This window comes from Micropterus dolomieu, linkage group LG19, assembly GCF_021292245.1.
Source record: "Micropterus dolomieu isolate WLL.071019.BEF.003 ecotype Adirondacks linkage group LG19, ASM2129224v1, whole genome shotgun sequence".
Lineage (NCBI taxonomy): Eukaryota > Metazoa > Chordata > Actinopteri > Centrarchiformes > Centrarchidae > Micropterus > Micropterus dolomieu.
This window is the reverse complement of record NC_060168.1, coordinates 21,360,480-21,382,426: the sequence shown is the minus strand read 5'-3', so window position 1 is coordinate 21,382,426 and position 21,947 is coordinate 21,360,480. Positions and strand designations below refer to the sequence as shown.

Here is a 21,947-nt window from a genome sequence, read left to right as displayed (position 1 = left end):
ATGTGCTGCGTGAATACGCTACACGCTCTGCAATCAAATACCAAAAATCGAAAATCAATATGCAGCAGTCAGCGTTAATATTGTGGCGGCCGCCACAAATACATTAACGTATGGGAAACACTGGATCCACTGTTTGGCAAAAAAGTTTAAAACCACAATTAATCCATCTGGTTTCTTCAACTTTAACTCAGGAGCAAAAATCTGCCTTATAATAATTTGCCATTTATCATAAGAATAATCGATACTGAATGATGCGAAATGTTTTTTCATGATAACATTTTCAGCCATATTGCCCCGCACCTATATTTTCCACTTCAAGCACTGATTATAGAGATTGCTAAGACATGTGACCAACTAGGCGGGAACGTCATCAAAACGCAAAGAATTATGGGTATGTTTGGCCTGTTTACATGGGCTGGCATAGCAGGCTAGCGTTCAGGCATGAAAATAATGGAAAGTTAGCCACAGAAAATAATGACAAATTTGCGTGACAAACTTCTGGTGGCATAAAATGTTACCAGAATGCAGGAAATTAACAGTTTAATGCTCAAAATCTTTCCACATTGAACGTTTTATCAAACCAGTGTACAACTATCATCTTGTCTTTTTCTTGTAAACCCAGAATTGTGTTTCTTCATGTTTCCTGAGCCAAGTATAGAACCCTAATCTGAGTCCCTATGTCCCTGTCAGTTTTCAACACAAAGCTACACTCTTGCCCCCTACCCTCCATCTTTCAGGCACAGAAAAATTTCTTGCTTTAAGCCCTGGGTTATAGTTAGTTAATGAAGGGAGGGGAATAATGGCAAGCTCATCAGACATTTCCTAAAAATAAACACTGATCACGAGTCCCGCACCTCGAGTCCGAGTTAAGTCTGAAGTCTTTTGAGGACGACTCTCAAGTAGAGTCTGAAGTCACTGTGTGTGCAACTTAAGTCAGACTCGAATCGAGTCTCAAACTCGAGTCCCCATCACTGCCTCAGGTTTTAAGTGCAGTCAGCCGTCACTGAGTGGGGTCATGAGAATTTGATGGAGTGCAAAGGAAGTATTAAAAATCCATTTAGGAAAAATTTATAAAATATCTACCATACTCTTGCACTGTATATAACTTGACGGACAGCAGCAGACTACTGGAAAAATTCGGACCAATTCTCTGTACTGTTTTATTGGGTGGAGTAAGCCACAAATAATCAAATAACGGCAATCAACTCAAAGTTAAATGTGAGAATGGGTTCCAAACAGAGCAGGAGTGAAGGAGCATAAAAGAAAAAGGGAAAACATCAGACATCCTGCTTTAGTGATAAGAGTTACACAAGAATAAAAAAAAAAACGATTCTCATACCAGTTTTCCAATGAAATGATTATGTGACAAAAGTCAGAAAATAACCATTTAATCAACATATTTTGGTTTGGGTTAGACCGAAGAACAGATTCACAGCATTGTGATGGTTTCGATTTAGGATATGCTGAAATCTGCAGGAGACAAGACTAAAATGAAATCATGATGACGGAAAATGAAATGCGAATGAATCATAAAAGAGAATGAGCCAAGTCAACTGGAGACCCAGCCTTGCATTGCTTGAATGCATCCGCAACAGGTCACAATAGAGATAAGATATATTATCTGAAAATTTGGTGATTATTTTTCTCCCCATCGGAAGTGACTGAATTTGCAGCAACTTTTCTAAAATACTGTGATGCAATTTGGCACTGTTTGTAGAACTAGAATAATTAATGTTAAATTTTTTTTTTTGGAGTCCCTTGCCATATTTAGCAAATCTTTTGGTAGGAAAGCACAGGTCTGAAGAGTGGGTAAACACAGTTATCATTTATAAAAGAGCTTCATATATATTGATTTTTCTTTTTAATTTAACATCTGAATATGTGCTATTCCCAACACAAAATCCCACAACAGCAGTGGTTATTTATTCCACCTTCAATAACATTTAACAGATTAAAATGCTTATCTGGCTCAGAATTTAACCATTAAATATTTCCATTAAACAGTTCCGTTGTGTTCAACGCAATTAATTAGCTTTCCGTCACTAAAAGTTAACATGGACTTCAATGCCTTGAACTGCTTTGAAATGTGTTTTAAGTGACAATATCTGTTGGTCTTCAATGAGAATAAAAACTCTCTCTCAGATTATGTGGTAAAAACAAAAAACACAACCTGTGTTACAGTGCTGCCAACTCAACAAGAGAACCTTTTCAACTTTGTTCTCGTTTCATGAAGCAGTCCACTGTTTGTGAACATGGAAAAACTCCAAAAGCCAGAAACTAGAGGAAGAAGAGTAGCTGCCATTATGTACTAATGCTGCTCAACGCATGACTGGAGATGTTAGATTCCAAAATGATTATAAATTATAAATAACACCATCAACTTTAGTGACATGACAAGTTCAACTAACCAATCTGTTTTCTGACTCTGGAAAAAATTTCTCCATGTTAACAATTGTGTGGATTGGCCAAGAGTACTGTTTTTTCTTCATTCAAATGCCACTAAAGCAGAGGAGCGGACTGGCTCGTAAGACCAAGTCATCTCTTCCTCTCACTTTAGTATTCTGAAATTGTGACAATAATAAAATACTATTCAGTTATCCCACACCAACTCCTATTAATTATACTAAACACCATTCAATTTATCGATTTTCTTGTCATTAAGTTTTTAAAGGTTCGTCGTCTACTTGGTTCCTCCTCATCCTCACGCTTAAAATTCCATCTCTGTCTCCCTCCTCACTCAGTCCCATTCATCCTCATCTCTGTAGGGGTTGTCCTCTCTCGGTGGCTCTTGAAACCTGATGTTTGCCAGCATGTCCCTCATTGCCACCATTAGACGATTCACCTCCTGGTTCAGCTCCTGACCGGCTCGAGCCACTTCCATGTCATCCTCCTGCCTCTGTCCACCCTTAACAAGAAAAGAGACGTCAGTAAATATACAAATATCTAGAATCTAATCACTTCTATGTTAGCATATGGCCATCGCTAGTGTTGCAGTTGTTCTCTGCCATGGCTATCGAATGGAAGACAATCTGACATTTCTGTTCATTTCTTATATTTCATAATTTTCTAAAAGTGTATTTTAATAAAATCCTGTAATAGTTACCTCTAGGTTCAACAGCCTTACCTCTCTGGAAACACTTGATGGTGAAACAAAAAAAAGTGCTCTGTTGCTAGCAAGGTTATTTTGCTAACGTGAACATTATTTATTTAAATCGCTTGTATTGTTAATGATTGATAAATATTAAATCCACTTTTGCTGGGGTGGGGGCAGCATGAACTTTTTTTGGCTTCTGAAGGGGCGTGACAGAAAATGTTTGAGAACCACTGCACAAAGGTGAACATTTGGTACACAAGCAAACTCAGATAATTAACACAAAGTGTTACAAAGTACCCTTATGATGTTTTTAGAAATACAATGGATGGAACCTTCAGCATTTGTCTGTTTAATCAAACAGAGGTGATCCAGGTTTATATAACATAACATTCTGTTTTCAGATATGTAACTCTATTTCAACTGTAAAAAAGAGGAACGTAGTAGCACATCTTCCCTCGTCTTAACTATACTTCTATGTAGCTCTTCCTCTCCATAAGTGGATAACATGATCAGGATAAATGGAGCCATCCTGATGGAAACATGCCCTGGGCCCATCTGTTAACATCATGTATTGCTGACCACATGATGTTTTATTTGTGGATGTACCTTTTATGTATCTTGTATGTATTGTGGTGCCAGTTGGTTTGTGCTGCACGCTAGCATTGGAATAAAAGAACAACGATGTGATACACGAAACTTTAAAACTTCAAATATTAAAGACTTTGTGTACAAATATGAAGAAATATGCATTCGCAGTCTGCATAATGTTTAAGATCAGCTGGGTACGCAGCGTTCCATGCTAAACACGTCCGTCATCGTGAAATTGTCAATGTCTCCTTCTTTATTCTTGTTGGAACGTAAACCAAACTTGTTCTGTTTTGGCACCGATAACATCCTTCCAAAGAACCAAGAAGCCTTTGTCTTTACAATATTCACTAGTACATATTATAGACTGTTACAGATTGTTGTGTTATTACAGGAATCCTTCAAGTTATTCTGATTGCAAGTTTTTGTTTGTAAAAAATAAAATTACCCCAGTGGAAACGGGTTCAGTCCATTTGTTCCTTACAGCCAATGTGATGAAAAGTACATTGCTGTCAGGCACAGTGCCTTTTTTTGTTGCCACCACTGGGGGGTCAGAAATGTTCATTTTCTATACAGCGTTTTTTACGACATGGATTAAAAACCCTGTAGCATTTTCTTTTACACAAACAAGTTCTGTTTCCATTCAGTGTTTCTCCACTGAACTTGCTATATCACACTTAGAAACTGTTATAAAAGCTGCGCTTAGTTCCTAAAACACATTTTCCTCTTGTGTCAAAGGAACATAACAGAAAGTCACAAAGCAAATAATGTGGAGTAAAAAGGAGCAGAAAGAGTGAACACTCATTTGTTTCTGAGGACAAGATGAACTAAGGATGATTAATTTATCGAATACCACCCCCAACTTAAATTGACCACACTGCTGACATTTCAAATGTTTTTAAATCAAATTATACTTCTGGTTAACGGAGTGAAGTTCGACAATTAAAAACGAAAAGAAGCATTTTTTTCCCGGCCCACTGGACTGATTGGCTAGGTAGCATCAAAGTAACATCCACTTCCACAAGGAAGATTCAAGATTGACTAAATGCCCTACAAAAAATAAGGGGAAAAACCTGATAGCTTGGCTCTATAAATGAATAATCAATAAAACAAGCATCAAACTTTTATGAAACACTATTATGAAAGAGACAGTAAAAAAACGAAGGCCACAAAACAACTTTGCACTTTATGAATGTTGTTTTTGTTTTGCTCTTCAGTGACATACTGGGAATTGGTGGGCAGAATTAACTGTAACAAGGTCATATGCCTTACTTTGATATTTTTCAGTGGTCACCCCCTAAGGGTAACCATTATTTTTTGGAGGAAATATTCCATCAGTCAAGGATAAGTTTTAAGATGTTTTCCCAGATCTTTTACCAGTTAAATGTTTTCACCAGCCCTGGAGGGTCCTACTACTAAAATGGTTGTGTCTGTGTGTTATTCTAGTAATCGTTAAAGAGAAAACCCAACCTTAAAAACACATTTTACATGATGTTCTTTCCAGCATTTTGGACAATAAAGTCAATTAACAGACAACTCTCAGGAAATCAGAGCACCAAGAAAATAATTTGTTATATAATAATTAATAATTATAATAATTTCATTATAAATATTCACAGACTCACAGAATTAATTAGAGACAAATTAGTTTTATTTGAATGTAGGGCTTAGAGCTGTTATTTCCCCACATCCACCCCATGGGCTCTTTATTTGTGTCCTAGAAGCACCAGGATTCGTCTTCAGATGACAGCCCTACAGTTTGGTCGTCCGGATTAAGGAGGGACTTGCTCAAATTCACAAATTATAACTGAGATGTATAACATAATTTAAAAAAAACAGCTGAACTCAGCTTTGAAGTGTATTTTGTTTGAATAGTTGAAGTTGTTTTTAAATTCATGGACGACAACCATAATTTGTGTCTTCCCATAAAACTAACTTAACAACTCTTGCACATGCACTAAACAACCACTATTCAATTAATTCCCTACCAGACCTATTTTGCATGATCCATGCGACTTACCTGAAGGTTGAAGTTTGGCAGCAAAGACCGGAAAAACAGCGACAATGTACTCTCATTGGATGCACCGACACGCTGCCTATATGCAAACACACACACACACACACACACTAAAGTGTAAATGTGTCTTCTTTGACTGTACGACGGAATTTCATGTACACAGAAGTATGGGTTCTCTATCACCTCTCTGGTCGGGTGTACGATATCACAGAGTCCAGTGGAGGCAGAGGGTCAAAGCCCATCACAGGCTGACTGGTCACATCCTGAGGGGATCAAACAAATAAGCAAGGTTAGAGCCACTTCCGTAGGGATGCATGAATACTCCAGAGGTTGTCAGCATTCTATTCCTATTCCCATTCCTATTATGTGTCTTTAAGCCAGGTGTGGAACCAAGTTATCGATCAGTTTCACCAGCTTTTTCGCCCCAACAACCATATGTTAAGACATGTTAATGGTGCAGCTTATGATTGTCTGAAGGTCTGCGTGTCTATATTGGTATACAGTTCTTCTTGGTGTTCCTTTTGGTGTTTTGACTTGTGTCACCATAATAATGATGGAGACAAAGCAATCTGTGAAAAAAAAACCCAATTAATTGTATATCTTCTTTCTTCAATCTAAATCTCCCAATATATCCTTCCCTGAGAACTAACCTACTGCCATAACTTTTAGCCTGCAATTGAACTATTGCATGCTTGATGATTTATGACTAACTTGTCACAAGCCAGACAAATCACATCACTATAAATGGCTAGCCTTTTTCCTTAATTGTAAAAAGGCGAGGCTGGCCACAAAGTGGTATTGGAGATTGATCCCCGGTTGGTGACCAATGTGAGGTGGAGCACAGCAGGAATCTTTTACAGTTAGGAAATATAGCTGCAAGGTTTTGCTTCTATTATTTCATCATTTAAAAACATAGATGTGTGTGAACAAGTAGCAACAACTAAACTGACAAAACTTATCAGAGAAAAAACTTTTTTCCAGATGAGATTTGACAGTCTGATCTAACAACTGCTTGTATTTTTGGTATAAATAAATATATAAAAATGTTTTTTTAAAGCCATATCTGGTTACAGTTATAGTGAACTAAATCTGTGAATGTGCAATATGGGCATCAAATATTTGGAAAACCTTAGCATGCATGCACAAGAAAATTGACAAAATTTTGATCCTATAGATGCCTTGGATGGATCATTGTAGGCTATATGAAATGGTGCAATGGTCTTCACTAGCCACACGGAGACAGTTCCATTTGAGTGTTTTTATCTACAGGGTAATCCTGGTCAAACTACTCAGTTATCTGGGTAACCTCCTTAACGTCGTGGACAGTAGTTACCAAACATGGACTAGCAGGCTACTACCTCTAAAGGCTGATTTCTCAATTGACCCTTCGCTAAGCTGCTGTTTTAGCTTTTGGAAAGGTAGCAAAGAAAAATTCCTTTCACTGTCTAACTTGTAAAAAATATAAATTGACACAATGTTTCGGAACTAGCCATCAAAAAGAAGCCATCTTTTGTAGGTGACTTATTTGTCTACACCAATCACCTACTTCATCATAAAATAAGGCAGCCATTACAAAACATTCATTCATATTTCCATGAGATGAATGTAGATTTCTGTATACTGAACATCAAAACAATATCATAACATGCAATCATAAATAGACATACTCGCAAATCTTACTAGTGCCTTATATATCAATAGACAAATAACTTAGAGGAAATAGCAAATAAACCGAATGCTAGATAAATAGAGGAAAAAACCTAATACATACGACATATGACCCGAAAAACAATAGGTCCAAAAAACAACAATCTCATACTTCAACAATATAATTGTAAACTAACAGTGAAATTTATAAAAATTCGAGCACAAAAGGAATACATCACCATATATGTTAAAATCTTCACATCACCATAAGTGTCAAAATCTTCACATTATTATATATGTGCAACAAATAACTTGTAGCAGTGGAAACATATTTAGATGGACACAATGTTTAATGGTCTTGATAATGTGTGTGCATATTCATACGTATCCAGGTGGTAGGGTGATTTATTTTATAAGGAAGTAAGTGATTGGTGTAGCCAAATAAGTCACCTCCTGCAAACGATGGCTTCTCACTATGTAACACCATTTGCCTGATGGTCTAGTACCGAAACGTTGTGTCAATATATATTTTTTGCAAGTTAGACAGTGTGCGGGAGTTTTTCTTTGCTACCTCTGGGTTGCGATTATAACTATTAAGTGCCCCAGGAACAACTCTGACCACATCTTGGAAAAATATGGCAAAAGAAAGCTAGAAAAGGACTCTTTTTGCATTAGAGTCAATGGAGCGCCACCATGAGTGTCGGACCTCACTTAGAACGAGTCCTATACTGCACTGTGATTGGCCAGCTGCATATTCGGGGCGTGGCTTAGCAAAAGGTCAATTGCGTAAATAGGCATCTTGGAAATTTAATGTACTGTATTGTCATATGTGTGTATACGTGTTTTATTAATGCTTCATATTGTCGTATGTGAACTTTTAATGCTGTCCTGCTGCCTTTCTTGGCCAGGTCTCCCTTGAAAAAGAGATCTTATCTCAATGGGCTCTCCTGGTTAAATAAAGGTAAAATAAAAAATAAATAAAATTTAAAAAATGCCCATCACGCCTCTAGTGTTTATTGTGGATATAGTGAAATGTGTTAAAGTGTAGTTGCTGATTGTTTCTCACTAGAGGCAGACTTGATGTGGCTTCTTTGATCTCGGAGAGGAGGACGTGGCGATGTATATTCCTTGGTGCACTCTGGTACCTTTGCTTTCTCCTGAAACAGAGTGATGAAGGTATGCTAATGAGTGTAGCACAATGGCACAGAGATATGAACTACTGACCGCAGAGCAGCTCACTGAGATCTTACTTGTTTTGACAGTCCTCCACCAGAGGGTCTTTGGCATCAACTCGGTGCAGCACCTCTTTCACAGACTCTTCCAACCACAGCATTGCTGCTGCTTCCCTCCACAGGCTGCAAGTCCTCCCCACATACAGTGCAGTCAGTTCAGCCAGGGCCGGGGGCTGCCTAGAGACAGAAGGTAGGATGGGTTTTTAAAGTTAGGGTAGAAGAGGTGGAGAAAAACATAACAGAAAGGCAAAATGAAGATAAAAATAAAGGCCATGAAAAGGGGCGAACCTCCAGGTTGAATGTTGAAGTGTCCTTGGGCAAGATACTGAACCCTGAATTGCCCCTGGTTCCGCCAGTGTGTGAATGTTAGTTTTTGTTTGAGCACTTAGGCTCAGTGAATGAATGTGTGTGAATGGTGAATGCAGATGTAGTGTAAAAGCGCTTTGAGTGGTCAAAAAGACTAGAAAGGCGCTATACAAATACGGAGCATTTGCAAAATATTTATAGCAATAGCATATCACATTTGTTATAGTTAATAGCTATACAAAATTGAAAAACAGATGATACCATGCTAATGTTAATATTACAGAGACCATTTTCATGGCACTAATTACTGGATTTGCCACACTTTAGAAAACAAAGGGAGCATACATTACCCTATCCTACTCTTTGGGCCAAAGAAGGCATGTGAGGTGACTGTGACATCTGGCTGCACAGTACACAGATCCAGTAGAGGCATCAAGACTGCAGAAAACATATTTACAGCAACATAAGTACGTGAAAATACATACATAAAACTTCTTTGGTGTGAATGGTAAGTCTTCGCTACTATGTTGTGGAAACCCTTTTAGTCATGCCATAAACAATGTGAGGAAGTGACTGAGGGGCAATCATTTCTAAATATCCATATACTGGTAGTGGTTCATTTCTGAGAGTCTAACCTCCAGGGAACATGATGAGAGCATTCTGCAGGGTCTGGTCAGCTTTTTGTCGTCGTTTGTCACTTTCTTCAGGATCAATATCTTCCTGCTGACTGAGATGGAAATGGCAAAGGGCAGTGGAGAATGCAAAGTTTGGCAGCTGGGACAGATTTCTGTGCTCCTGAAAAGCAACAACAAACCATTTCTGTATCAGACTGAAAAGTTTACAAGTGCACACAGACACACTCAGACACACACACACACACAGACACACTCAGACACACACACACACACACACACTTTACCTCCCAGTCCTGATACAACTGAAGGAGAGACTGGTACTCTCTGGAACGCAGCATCAGGAAATCAATGAGAAGGAGCATGCAAAGTGGGTCTGAGTCTGGGTCCAAACTAATAAAAAAAAAAAGTGGCAGACAAGACAAATGATTACTACAGGAACTTTACCACAAAGAGACTCTGAATCACAATTTGTAGGATATAACATAAAAATTTTTTTTTTAAAAAAACCTCTCAACCTGTGGGAAACATTTATCTGTTCATAAAAGGCACTTCTGGTTATAGTTGACATTTAGATTAAAATTCTAAAGAACAAAAGAAATACGACATCAGGAAAAAGACAGGATGAAAAACACCACTGCTCTTTTGTTTGCTTTCAGAGTACATTTTAAAGCTTGGGCAGCTGACCAATTAAAGTAACCATGTAGCAGCTTTGACCACATTGTCAGTCTGCTGTGGACAAATTGCTACTGACAATGACAGTGAAATAAGTCTTTGAAAAACAAGGGAATAAAAATTTAATAGCTTCTTTTCTCTAAAACATTGGAGTGATAGTGTTAAATCACATTATATATGTGAGACACTTATTCAAACAGAGCTTTTTAAGATTCTGTTATCAATCACGTTGCCATTTTAAGCCAACAGTGATTTAATCAGTGGTGGTTGGAGGGGGACAGCCGTCAGCTTTCATTCCCACACTGCTGGTTTACAAAAGGACCAGAACATAGCTGTCACGAAGTCAGGAAGAGAGAGTTTGATGAAAATCATAGATACCCATTTTACGGGTAGGTTGTATAGCTCAAGCTATGGCAGACCGGTAGCAGCAGTGTAGGGAACTTGTGTAAATGGTCTCCGTTACCAGCACGATACATGAGGTTTTATCTTAAGTAATGAAATTTAAACACTTACATAGACTGTTTTTGGATTTTGTAAGCAATGTAAATGTAAATTATTTTATCATGTATTGGACAAACACATTATTGCACATAAATTGTTATATAGTTTAATATGGAGAAAAGCATTAAAATGTCTTTAAAAAAAACACTTTGTCATCAATAAAATAACACACATTAGGAATGTGGAAGACTTTGCCTGAAACACATGTTTGGCTGTTTTCCACCATATAAATAATTTTGAGGGTTACATCTCTGATCTGTATCAGCAGTCACACAACAGAAAAAATTTTACTTTTCATTTCCCCCCTGTGCCTGAACAGGATCACCACTGGCAGAATACAAACCTCATAGTCGAGTTAACAGTCTTTGAAGAATATCTTCAGAGTCTGATGACTGCTGTCGGTGGTTACTTTATTCAGGGAAATAAGAGTTCTTTTTGTTTAGCTAGAACGCCACGTGATCATATGTAATACTCACTTCAAAGTGATTTCAAATAAAGAAATTAGAGACACAAAACAAAGACAAGAGTGTCTACACTGGCACCTTCCTTTCTCTAAAGCTAGAGTGCAGGTCAGAGACAATGGGAAAAGTATAGACAAGTTAGTCATAAATATACCAGGGATGTAATGGCTGTAACAGAGGTTGCAAGTTATGTTACAGGTCAAGCTCGGTGGCGGAGCTAGACTTTGAGCACAGTGGAGGCGGAGCACGGGGCCCACCTGCGTCTGTCTGCATTGCGGCTGCCTAGCTGATTGCAGCCACTCTAGTCAATGCTTGGGCTCACACCAGAAGTGTCCCTCCGCTCCTCTCTGGAGAGAATACGCAGCCATTTTCAAAATGAAATACCCTGTGCAGACCCCCAATCGCATATCAACAGTTAAAACAGACAAAAAAGAAACAATTTAACTACGTAGCCTACTTAATCATAGTAGAAGGTCAAAAAGCTAGCACTCACTAAATCAACAAAATCTAAACATGTCAGCAAAATCAGGCAGGCAAAATGCTCTTATTCTGAAATGCTCCCTGTGGGATCTGCAGATCGGAACGAAAGCGGGTCACATAGAGCTGTGAAGAAGGTAGTAGAAGCACAAAAAGGACACATTAAAAACAAGTCATTAACGTGGGGCAGGCTGCACGCTCTGCTGCTGAAAACACTTAGGCTTCCAGTGGAAGTTGAGGACGGAACTAAACCGCGGCATAAATGCTGCCTGTGTGAGTCTGGGGTGATATATAGCAGCCGAAGTCCGTCCCACAGAATCCCCATGATAATAAGTATCCTATTTGTTTGAAATACAAAACTTACTTTGTGAATTATGTTTTTTTTAACGTGTCTGCTTAGAATATAGTGTTTTTTGTTGGTAACTGTCATTCTTGTGATGGTTTACTATTGAAACAAGGGGTGAAATGCCTGTTTCATTTGATAAGAACGGCTGCACTGATATTTTTTTACATTGCATGATATCTGTATGCAATTCTCTTGTGCGGTTGTGTCTAAAAGTAACTGACAACACATTCGCGGCCCATGGAGCGGGGCCCCTGCCTAGCCAGGGCCCTGAATCGGCCGCCCCCATGCAACTACGCAATCTCCACTTGTGGTCAAGCTCTAAATGGAGAAGGCTTTGGGTTTTTATCTATAAAGCTCTTTTTAAATTGTTGGTTTCCCTTTAACTTTGTATAGCTTTCCCAGTGCTTGAGATTTTCCCTTTGTACCTGAGGATCAGTTTGCAGTACTCCAAAGCTGTCCGTGGGCATCCTCTCTTCTCCAGGAACATCATGTGCTTAAAAAGAGCCAGGTAAAATGCCCTGCGAACAGAAATTATCACAGTTACACACAATGCCACTGATGCCCCACAAGAAAGCAAGGTGTCAAACAAAAATTTAAAAAAAGAGAAAAAAGAAACAACCAACCTGTTCTCTGGTCTCAGATAATCAAGTCTGCTTGTTCCTGAGGTCAGACTGAATAAAGGGTGAAAAGTGCATTCAAAGCTGTACATGGCCCTCTCTGAAAAAAAACCCAACACAATTGATTTAAAATCACAACAACAAAAATACAATATTTTCATTGACGCATCAGCAAATGAGTATGACATAATGTGCACAAAGCAGTACTAAACAGCTATTAAACGCTGCAGGTGCTGGGCTGTGTCAGTTAACTTCTTCTCACAGACAATCACCTCAACAGCAGGGCACTGCATCCCAAAGACCTGAACCGAAAACCATGTCTTACTTCTCTGTCTTATGTTCAACTGATGGCATGTTATACATTTGCCTGGGAGTAGGACAAATGACCTTTGTTAAATTATCCCTCCGGTCTTCGACATAAGCTATCCAGTCGAGGAGAGGGCCTGTGATAATAAAACAAATATTGTGCTTTGCATGGAGCATGCCACTTTTTAACAATGGTCGTTTTGTTCATTTAAAATTTCCAAAAGCACGCTGAGCACAAAAATAACCATAACGATTTTGTTTGATAATCTGACAAAAAAATAGGAACTGTTAATGATTTCTCTACAGCCCTTTTTGCATCTTACACCAATATCTTGAGTCAGTCTAACAAGCAAATATTCAGCTCTAGCAATACACTGAATCCAACAGCACCAAAGTCAGCTTTGAATTTAGCTAACTTGTGTCTATTCCAAACTCTGGCATCTATAAAAGCATAAAAATACAACAGAAGGAGCTTGTGTATTAAGCGGGAAAAATTATGCATTCAGCTCAGGCCTGTAACTAACTAGGTTTGACATTTGATAACAGATTAAAAATATAGTAAGTCATACACTTAATATCCAATAATACAACAATAGTGTCAGTTTGCCTTTCAGCTGCATTAATCAGTTGCCCTTACGCTGATTCTGGTCAAATGTAGTGGATCCCCCCCTGGTATGATTCGATGTGAAATGAATGATTTGGCATCTAGGTTACTGCTGGGCCCCGAACAAATTTTGATTTAGAATTTCTGTAATTTCTGGAAGGAGCCCATAATCCTCACCGATGAGGTCCCTGGCCATCTCCTGATCCTCCTGTATGCGGCACACATCAGAAAGCTGCAGCAAGGAATCAATGTGGTAAGGGTTCAGCTGTAGCAAGGCCTGTGGAGAAAAAGGGATGAGTCAAATTGACAGAGATGGACTTCAGAATAGAGAAAATGTTTAACAGAAGAAGTTGGATTACGATACAAGAATTGGTTCAGTGTGTAATAAAAATGCGTCCACGCTGATTGTGTGGTTACACTATCTCTGCAACTGCAGATATGTCAATATGTTTACAAGCATAGCCTGGGTTATAACTGTACAATAATACTCATGCATGCATGAGTGTGCATGCAGAAACACAAGAGTCACATGGATAATTTAATGAAGTTGGTATCAAATTCACCAAGCATAGTCACAAGTTTCTGTTTCAAGCATTTGGTCTAAATATTTCAAATTCTTTGAAATATCACATATTTTCTGTCAGGTTGGTATGTCAAAACATAATTTCAGTACAGTAAATTCAGAATCCTTCACTCCTTGGGACTAAACTCTGACTTCAGTCTCTCCTAAAGTTTTAGGTACACCGTCTTATATGGCTCTGAACAAGTATATGTTAACTGCAGCTGTCGACTGTTTATGCTGATGGTGATGATGATTCAACAGGATGATTTTCACGCCAATTCAAGAGTTGAAAAAGCTATAATAGATAGCTTCGTCTATGCACTGTTACATGGACATTCTTGCCACCCATATCGCTGATTATTTTACAGACAACATCAAAACTGAGGAAGCCGGATTTGAAATATTGCTACATCATCATCATCAAACTCAGTGACACCAAAGTGCATAGCAGAGATCAACTTCTTTTTTTTCTTTTTTTTTTTACCACAATGTTGTTGGGATCCATGGACTCGACAGCATCCAGGAACTTGAACTGTACTTGTTGATAGTCCCGGCTGTGCTCAAAGGTGAAGTACTGAATGCCGTCCTTTGAATGCAGTAAGGTCATTGAGATTCCTGTGGAGACGTCAAGCTCAGTTAAGAACACATGAAGAAAGACACAACAGGGTGGTGATACGAGGTTAAAATATATTTTATTCACACTCATAGAATTGAATAAGCAAGAGCACACAAAAGGTTAGATGAGCCCTTGCAATTGATATCACAGTGTAAAAATGTCTCATATGCGTAAACGGTTACAGTTATACAATTAAACGTTCCAGTTAACTTGCATGTCACGTTTGAATAACATTACACCTTAATTATATAAATATAATAATAACCATGATTTATTGAACATGATTTGTTTGCCGTTTGGATTTTGTGTCTACCAACACTCTTCCACTGTGCTAAAACAATTGTAAATCTAGGTTTCTCATGGTGTGTCATGGCTTTATAAATAAATTTTTCTGTTGATCATCTCCATGTTATAACAATGTGGTGTCATCAATAATGTTTTCAACAAACTAATATTTTCGTCCAAAACATTATTACAACAGGAAGAGTCAGCATTTGAACAATTTCCTTTGGGTGCTGATAAGGCTGGGTTTGTCACTTTAATGGATAACTAAGTTGACATTCATGGGAAAAACCAAATCAAACCGTGGCATGAACAATTAAAAAAAAAAAGATAAAACAAAACTTTAATGGTGACTGTCAGCGTAAAAACAACAAGGCAGTCTTAATGATGACAACATAACAAATGAAACGGTCAGCCGATATTACGCTAGCTAAATTTATGAATACATATAGCAATGAAGGTAATTTGAGGCCATCACCATTTATAAATAGTGGCTTGTGCTTCCTTTAAACCACAAGGCGCAGAACCATCTAAAAGTGCTATGCTTGTTTGTTTCAATTATGTATCATAAAACCAGAACATATAAAAGAGTCTAAGTTGCTATAATTAATAATAATATAATTAAATATTTTCTGTATGAGGCGCTAAACTTTAATATGCTTAAATTAAACTAAATATGCCCATAAAATTTCACATTACATAAGAACTACAATTGTGTGTGTGTATGTGTGTTCTTAAGACTACTGGGCAACCACAAAGTCCATTGTGTTTTCATTTTTAAACAAAATATTAAGAGTCAGTGTCAAGTTGGGTCAAACTAATTAATATTGTATATACTTTTTAATTGGATAATTCTATTATTTTGTGAAACAGCTGTTAATACCAACAAAGGAAATAGGTCAGTCACAGCCTGAAATGATTTGACTGATTTTAAAAAGGTAGACGCTCTATTAAAATGACTGCAAGGAAAAACCTACCTGGGCGGCTAAAGCGAGGCCAGCTGTCCTTAGGACTGGTCATCCAGGTGGTACGGTGAAACTGTCTGTTTCTCTGTCGAGGTCTGTCAAAAGAAAAAAAATGCACAGGAATATTCTGTATTTATACAGAGGGCGTGGGCCATTTAAATCCAAACTATCTCATGAACATTTTCCTTTTCTTTTTACCTTTGATCCCCTTGAACAGCTCGAGCCCCAAAATATCTCTTCAGCTCCGTCTCTGGGTTGAGATTCCTAATGAAGTGAAGCATAAATGACATTCAGATCTTGACAGGCTAAACAGCAATGTGTGCCAGCTGAGGAAATACATTTCCAGGGAAACACAGACATACATCATCTAGCATTTGATTTAGATTATTTTAACAACACAAAAGCAAATTCTAATATTGATTCTGATGTTGTTTCCCGATGATTTTCAAGAGGCAACATTGGCAGGTTGACTGGAAATCCTGATGGACAAATAGTATACATAGAGGGCAAGATTAAGTAAGTAAGTAAGCATGATCAGTGGGATACCCAATCCAAGCCTCACAGTTTGTGACTGTCAGTTTACAGAACCAAAACGAAAGTAAGTAATCTCTAAGATGAACTTTTTAGTGGTTGTTTATTGAGAGCATATTATAAAATTTTTATCAATGACATAATAGCAATACAGAGTTTGCGTTATTTAGCGCCATCCATTGTACCAAAAGGTGATCAAACTGCTTAAACTGCTTGCTCTGTATAAACGTGGTTGCATTACAATCTGACAGCAAATCGAAATGGCCTGTTCTGACTGATCACTGGTTGTGTGGCCAGATGTGCAACAAGTTTTAAACAGTGTTGAGCCAATTTAGTGCATCTGCTGATATAGCCAGCCTCCAAACAGTTTGCTTTTCTGGTGTGAGCCAAGCGCCACCACATGGTGGAAATTAGAAATCACAAAAATGTATATTTGTGTTCATTTATAACCATGTAACAGCTTACATTTATTTAACACAATAACCACTAGAATTAACTGGCGACCTGTCCAGGGTGTACCCTGCCTTTCGCCCGATGCCAGCTGGGATTGGCTCCAGCCCCCCGCGACCCTGTACGCAGGATAAGCGGTTGACGATGGATGGATGGATGGACCACTAGAACTATACAGTTCACTAAAACCATGTAAATGTACAGATTTATACTTCTGTCATAACTCAAGTCAAGTCTGGGTGGTGAAAGAAATGGGGAAAAAATGGATTCCTGATCTGAATCTATTTATTTTGTCTACATGAGAGATGTTTGTCTCCTCACCTGTGCTCCACGTGTAGCACAGATTTTCTGTCGGAGCCTCCGCAATCCTCAGTTTGCAAACTCAGACCATTGGTCTGCTCCAGGTTCTCCAGCAATAAATCAATGTTATCATCCGGTACAGCCCCCTGAAAGTTATTTTAAAAAACTCAGTGAATTAAGTGAGACAGAATCAAGTCATTCGCTTACCATAAGGAGCTACAGTTTTGTATATTGTAGGAGTAGTTTAATGAAACGAACTAACAGCATATTGCTTTAAAGAGAATAATTGTACTGGGTGCTTGTCAGGTGGGGAAAATGTGTTTTGTCTTGATGAGAGAAGAAAGAGAGCAGACAGTATCTTCAAACTTGAACTGCAGAAGTACAGAGAGAAGTCTGTTATGTGTGTGAATGCAGCAACTGGTTAGAACAAGTTAAGGGAGATACTGTGTCCAAATAATGTGAAGGTCAAGTTGTTGTGTAAAATGTTTCTCATATTAAAAAGGATGGGAAATTCTAGTTAGACAGATACTACTCAGATACTGTGCATTTTGCTGTGTGAGTCCTCTCTCCATGTACATGAATAACCCTTGTATTCACAGATATTAATAAAAATATTAATAAGTAATAAAGTGATCATTCATCCTTAGACTATAATGTGGGTTATCATTAATTATATTATAGTTTTACAACTGTGTTGCCAGAGCAGATATAGAATCCTTCAACAAATGTACCTTTCTATCTTCTGATGTCACTTTCGTCTTCTTCTTTTTCTTCTTCTTTTTAACTCTGTCTCCAGATGAAGACTTTTAAACAAAAGAGAGATGACAGTTTATTAGATTAGCAGAATATGTCAAATCAGAGGATGACAGAAAGACATCCCCTCACACTACTTTATCTTTACCTTTGTAGACACTCCCTCTTTCTTTTGATCCGGCTTCTCAAAATCTCCGTTCTCATTCCTTTCCATGCCACTTGTTTTATTTCCATCTGGTTTCTCTGCCTCCTCATCAGCTGAGATTTCCTCTGCCTCGTTGTCTGCATCACCTATCTAGAAAGTGTGTTGGATAAAGCAGTGCTAAAAGTGAGTAAATTCCCCATATTGCAAAGAACTTTGTCCAACATCAAGACAACAACAGAGTTTCCTGAAATATTGTCATGGTTACAACTATCCAATGTCAGTCACCACTCATGGACAAGAGTTTGGTGTTTAAGATGACAAGAAAAAGGATATACAAACTCAGTGTTGTGAGCCAACAACGCCAACCCAAGGTCCAGCCATATAGGTGGATGGTTTGTGGTGTGAATAAATCATAAGCATAGAGTTCAGATTTAAGGTCTTTATCAATCTGAACTCTGAATAAATCTTCCTTTTAAGTGGTGGATATAAACAGATCATACATTAAATGATCTTACTGTTACTGTGACAAACAGTACAACCTAATATGCAGGTGAGACTTTGTCATAGGGCTGGGTGAATATATCACGATAAATTTGAAATCGTTATTTCTTTCAAGTTTAAAGACTTTTGCTCCTGAGTGAAAGTTGAAGAAGCCAGATGGTTAATTGTGGTTTGAAACTTTTCTTTATGGTCAGAACAAATACGTGATGCCAAACAGTGGATCATGTCACAAATCTGAGGTAGAACATTCAAAAGAATTATGTTAAAAATTTTCAAAAAAATATGAAACTAGGACAAATCTTTTTTCAGTCCCTTTTCCTCAACAAAATAAATATCTTAATAGAAAGATTAAGTCCTAATTTGTTTGTGATTCAAATGAATTAAATTAAACATTTATTGACGATATATTCAACATATATACATCATACATACATACATATATGTTATACTGTTATTGAGTATAGTGTGTAAGTATATTGCAATAATTATCAGTATTGTTTCATTGCCAGCCCTACTGCCTCATATCTATTAACATTAACCTAGACAACTGAAAATTTTATTTTTATTGCATTGGGATTTTTACAAGGAATTTCAGCTTCCCTTCAAGTCATGAAGTTGATAAAAAGTAGATTTCAGCTTGATATAATAACGAAATGATGTCTTTATTTATACCCCTTGCTTCATAACACAAAGCAACTCTTACTTCATGTTGGTCACTGTCTAAGTTTCCTTTTTTATAATGAATAATTTCATCACAGCAAGTCTTTCCACGCGCTGTCAATTCAAGTAGGACTATATTTTCGCGATCATCTTTATCGAAGGCAAGGCCTGTACGAATCCCCTTGATTTTATTAGTTTTGAACATCCACAACCACATTTATCCAAAATTGGATAAAAAATGAATGGATATTTGTCTTTAACGTTACATCAAAACAAAACATGGAGAGGGAGTATTTTAGTTATGTCTCCATTTTGTGTCACTTTGAGAACAATTTAAAAAAGGCTGGTAAACACGCCTGTCGTACAGCACAATGAAGACTACTTTGTCCAATGTGATAGACACCGTGTTAGCTAACATTAACCTAAAATATAATGTACTTGAGTTAGTTAAATAAACTGAGAAAGGAGCTTACGCCACGCGGCTAACGTTAGTCTGTGTTAGCAAGGTTTGTCAACAGAGAGCTTGCTGTAACCGTCAAACGTTTGGCAGGAAGGAACGCATACTAACGTCATGTTAAAAGTAACATGGTTAATTACACAGTCACCTTACCAGTTCATAGAGGTTGCTGAAGTTTTTCTGAGCCTTGTTTTTATTTGCCTTTCGGCTGTTCCTGCCAGACGGGGAAGAAACATTGGCCGTGTCCAGCTGCTCCTCCTCACACGCAGCCTGCTCCTCTCGGCTGTCACCCGAAGTTAGATCCCCGAGGTCCAAGGCCTCCTGACCCCGCTGTTTCCCTTTGAGCCTTCGCAGAGCCCGGGTAGACATTATCCACTGCTCATGGGACACATACACCGCTAGATTCGAGATAAAATAGTTGTTTAGTTCGCTGACAAACACAGCAAACCAAAGAAATGAGGGTCAATTCCATTGGTTTCTTTTTCTTCTTCTTCTAACGTTGGTCTTCTAACCAGCGTGTTACTGCCCTCTACAGGCTAGATGAAAACCGACTTCTTCTTCTTCCCCTTTTTTAATGGTGACAACGTTGAAGGTGCATTACAGCCACCCACTATGCTGAAGTGTGAAGCAGAGTTTCCCTCAGTAAAAAAATCTCTTCAACTATCTCATAAAGCCTTTATGAGTTTGTTTTCCTTCCTTAAGGCTCAATCAATTCTTAAGATTGAATACTCCAACTTCACATTTTTTAGCTTTTCTCAATGTTTTATACTTATGGCAGTGACAGATAACGTTTCTTCCTCTGTACCACATTCACATAGCCCTGATGGATGTTTCCCCATTAAGTGCATTGTTTTAATTAACACTGTGTGTCTTAACTTTAGCCTTGATAGGGTTGTTTGCTCTCTGGAGTTTTTCCCTGTTGTTTTCATTCCATCCACTTATTGATAGCCTATACTTTATAGTTGACGTTCTTTGTTTTCTGCATCCAAATTAGTTTTTGCCAAGCAGTCCTGATATTGCTCCATATTACTGCTCTAGCTTCAGCTTTCCTGAAAGCTACTTCCATGATTCTGTCCTGCTTCAGAGTTTGTTTAGCCACTGAGTCTGCCATTCCCCTCGATGTCTCTTTGAGCTGGGATCCACATGAACCTGACTGCTGTTTCTATATTATATAGTCTGAATATTGTTTCATGTATTTCATAGAGTATATCTGGTCAGTATTGGGATGACATGGACTGCAATGATACCAGCACTGACAACAAGTCTGAACATAATATGACCTTATTTAGCTTATTTTCCTCTATTCACTGTAAATCCATTATAATAGCTAACATCTCGACTGTATGTGCTGTTTAGTGATCTGTTGTTCTTTCCTTAATATATATTTATATTTTAATGATAATCTGGGATAACAAAAGCAAACCAAGTCTTTCCATTCTTAGGTTCCTTTGATTCTGTATTGGAATAAATGTTTTATGTGTTGTTCTTAGTCTTTCATCAACTATATTATATAGTAGAATTGCCCTTTCCTTTATCTTTATCTTGAACAAACTGTATCAATAAATAACTATTAATTCCTTTTAAGGAGAATATTTTTTTATTTTTACAGGATTCAATCACATTGATCAACATCTCTGTAAATGTGTAAATGTTAGCCAAATGTTTTGTTTTTAAAAAGTATTTTCTCTAGAGCCAAATACTAAACTATTCAGTTTGACAAACAGTATGCATAGTATGAAACATGCAATGTAAGAAATTGGTAGATCATAAGCAAATAATAACAGAAGGTATAAGTATGACCATGTCCTTGGATTTAGGACCTGTAACTATGTCACTCACCAAACAAGAAAGAAAGAAAGAAAGAAAGAAAGAAATCACCTGGATTTGAAAAACCTCTTAAACAAAGCACTCCATGGTCTCAAGACTACCTGTTTAGTTTATATTTGCGTAGCCCAGTTGGTTGATTTTATAGCACCTATAAACCTACAGTGTCCTAGCCTCTGTCTTGTTAATTTATCATATCCCTCTGATCACAGATTTATTTTATTTCTATTTGTAAAAAAAAAAAAAAAAAAGGTATTTCTATATATCCATCAAGTTCTAAGAAACGTTATAATTTAATTTCACATTTGACAAATTAGGACAAATATTAGTTAATATTAGTTAGTAATAAGTTATTTCAAAATATATTTGTTTCTATGTTTCTAAATAGGCTATTTCTTGAT

At 37.6% G+C, this 21,947-nt stretch overlaps 1 protein-coding gene across 1 annotated transcript; it reads right to left on the bottom strand.

Annotated features, from left to right (window-relative positions):
* Positions 1 to 1,146: 1,146 nt before the first annotated feature.
* tcf25 (transcription factor 25 (basic helix-loop-helix)) lies at positions 1,147 to 20,223 on the bottom strand. The gene is made up of 18 exons (XM_046029914.1): positions 19,876 to 20,223; positions 18,108 to 18,254; positions 17,938 to 18,009; positions 17,228 to 17,352; positions 16,124 to 16,189; positions 15,938 to 16,020; positions 14,547 to 14,677; positions 13,678 to 13,777; positions 12,597 to 12,690; positions 12,399 to 12,491; positions 9,801 to 9,906; positions 9,517 to 9,676; positions 9,232 to 9,319; positions 8,594 to 8,752; positions 8,410 to 8,500; positions 5,880 to 5,959; positions 5,700 to 5,775; positions 1,147 to 2,905 (listed from the first exon to the last, which is right to left on the bottom strand). The coding sequence occupies exons 1-18, from the start codon at positions 20,089 to 20,091 to the stop codon at positions 2,738 to 2,740; spliced, it is 2,055 nt and encodes a 684-aa protein (XP_045885870.1). The 5' UTR covers positions 20,092 to 20,223; the 3' UTR covers positions 1,147 to 2,737.
* Positions 20,224 to 21,947: the final 1,724 nt, after the last annotated feature.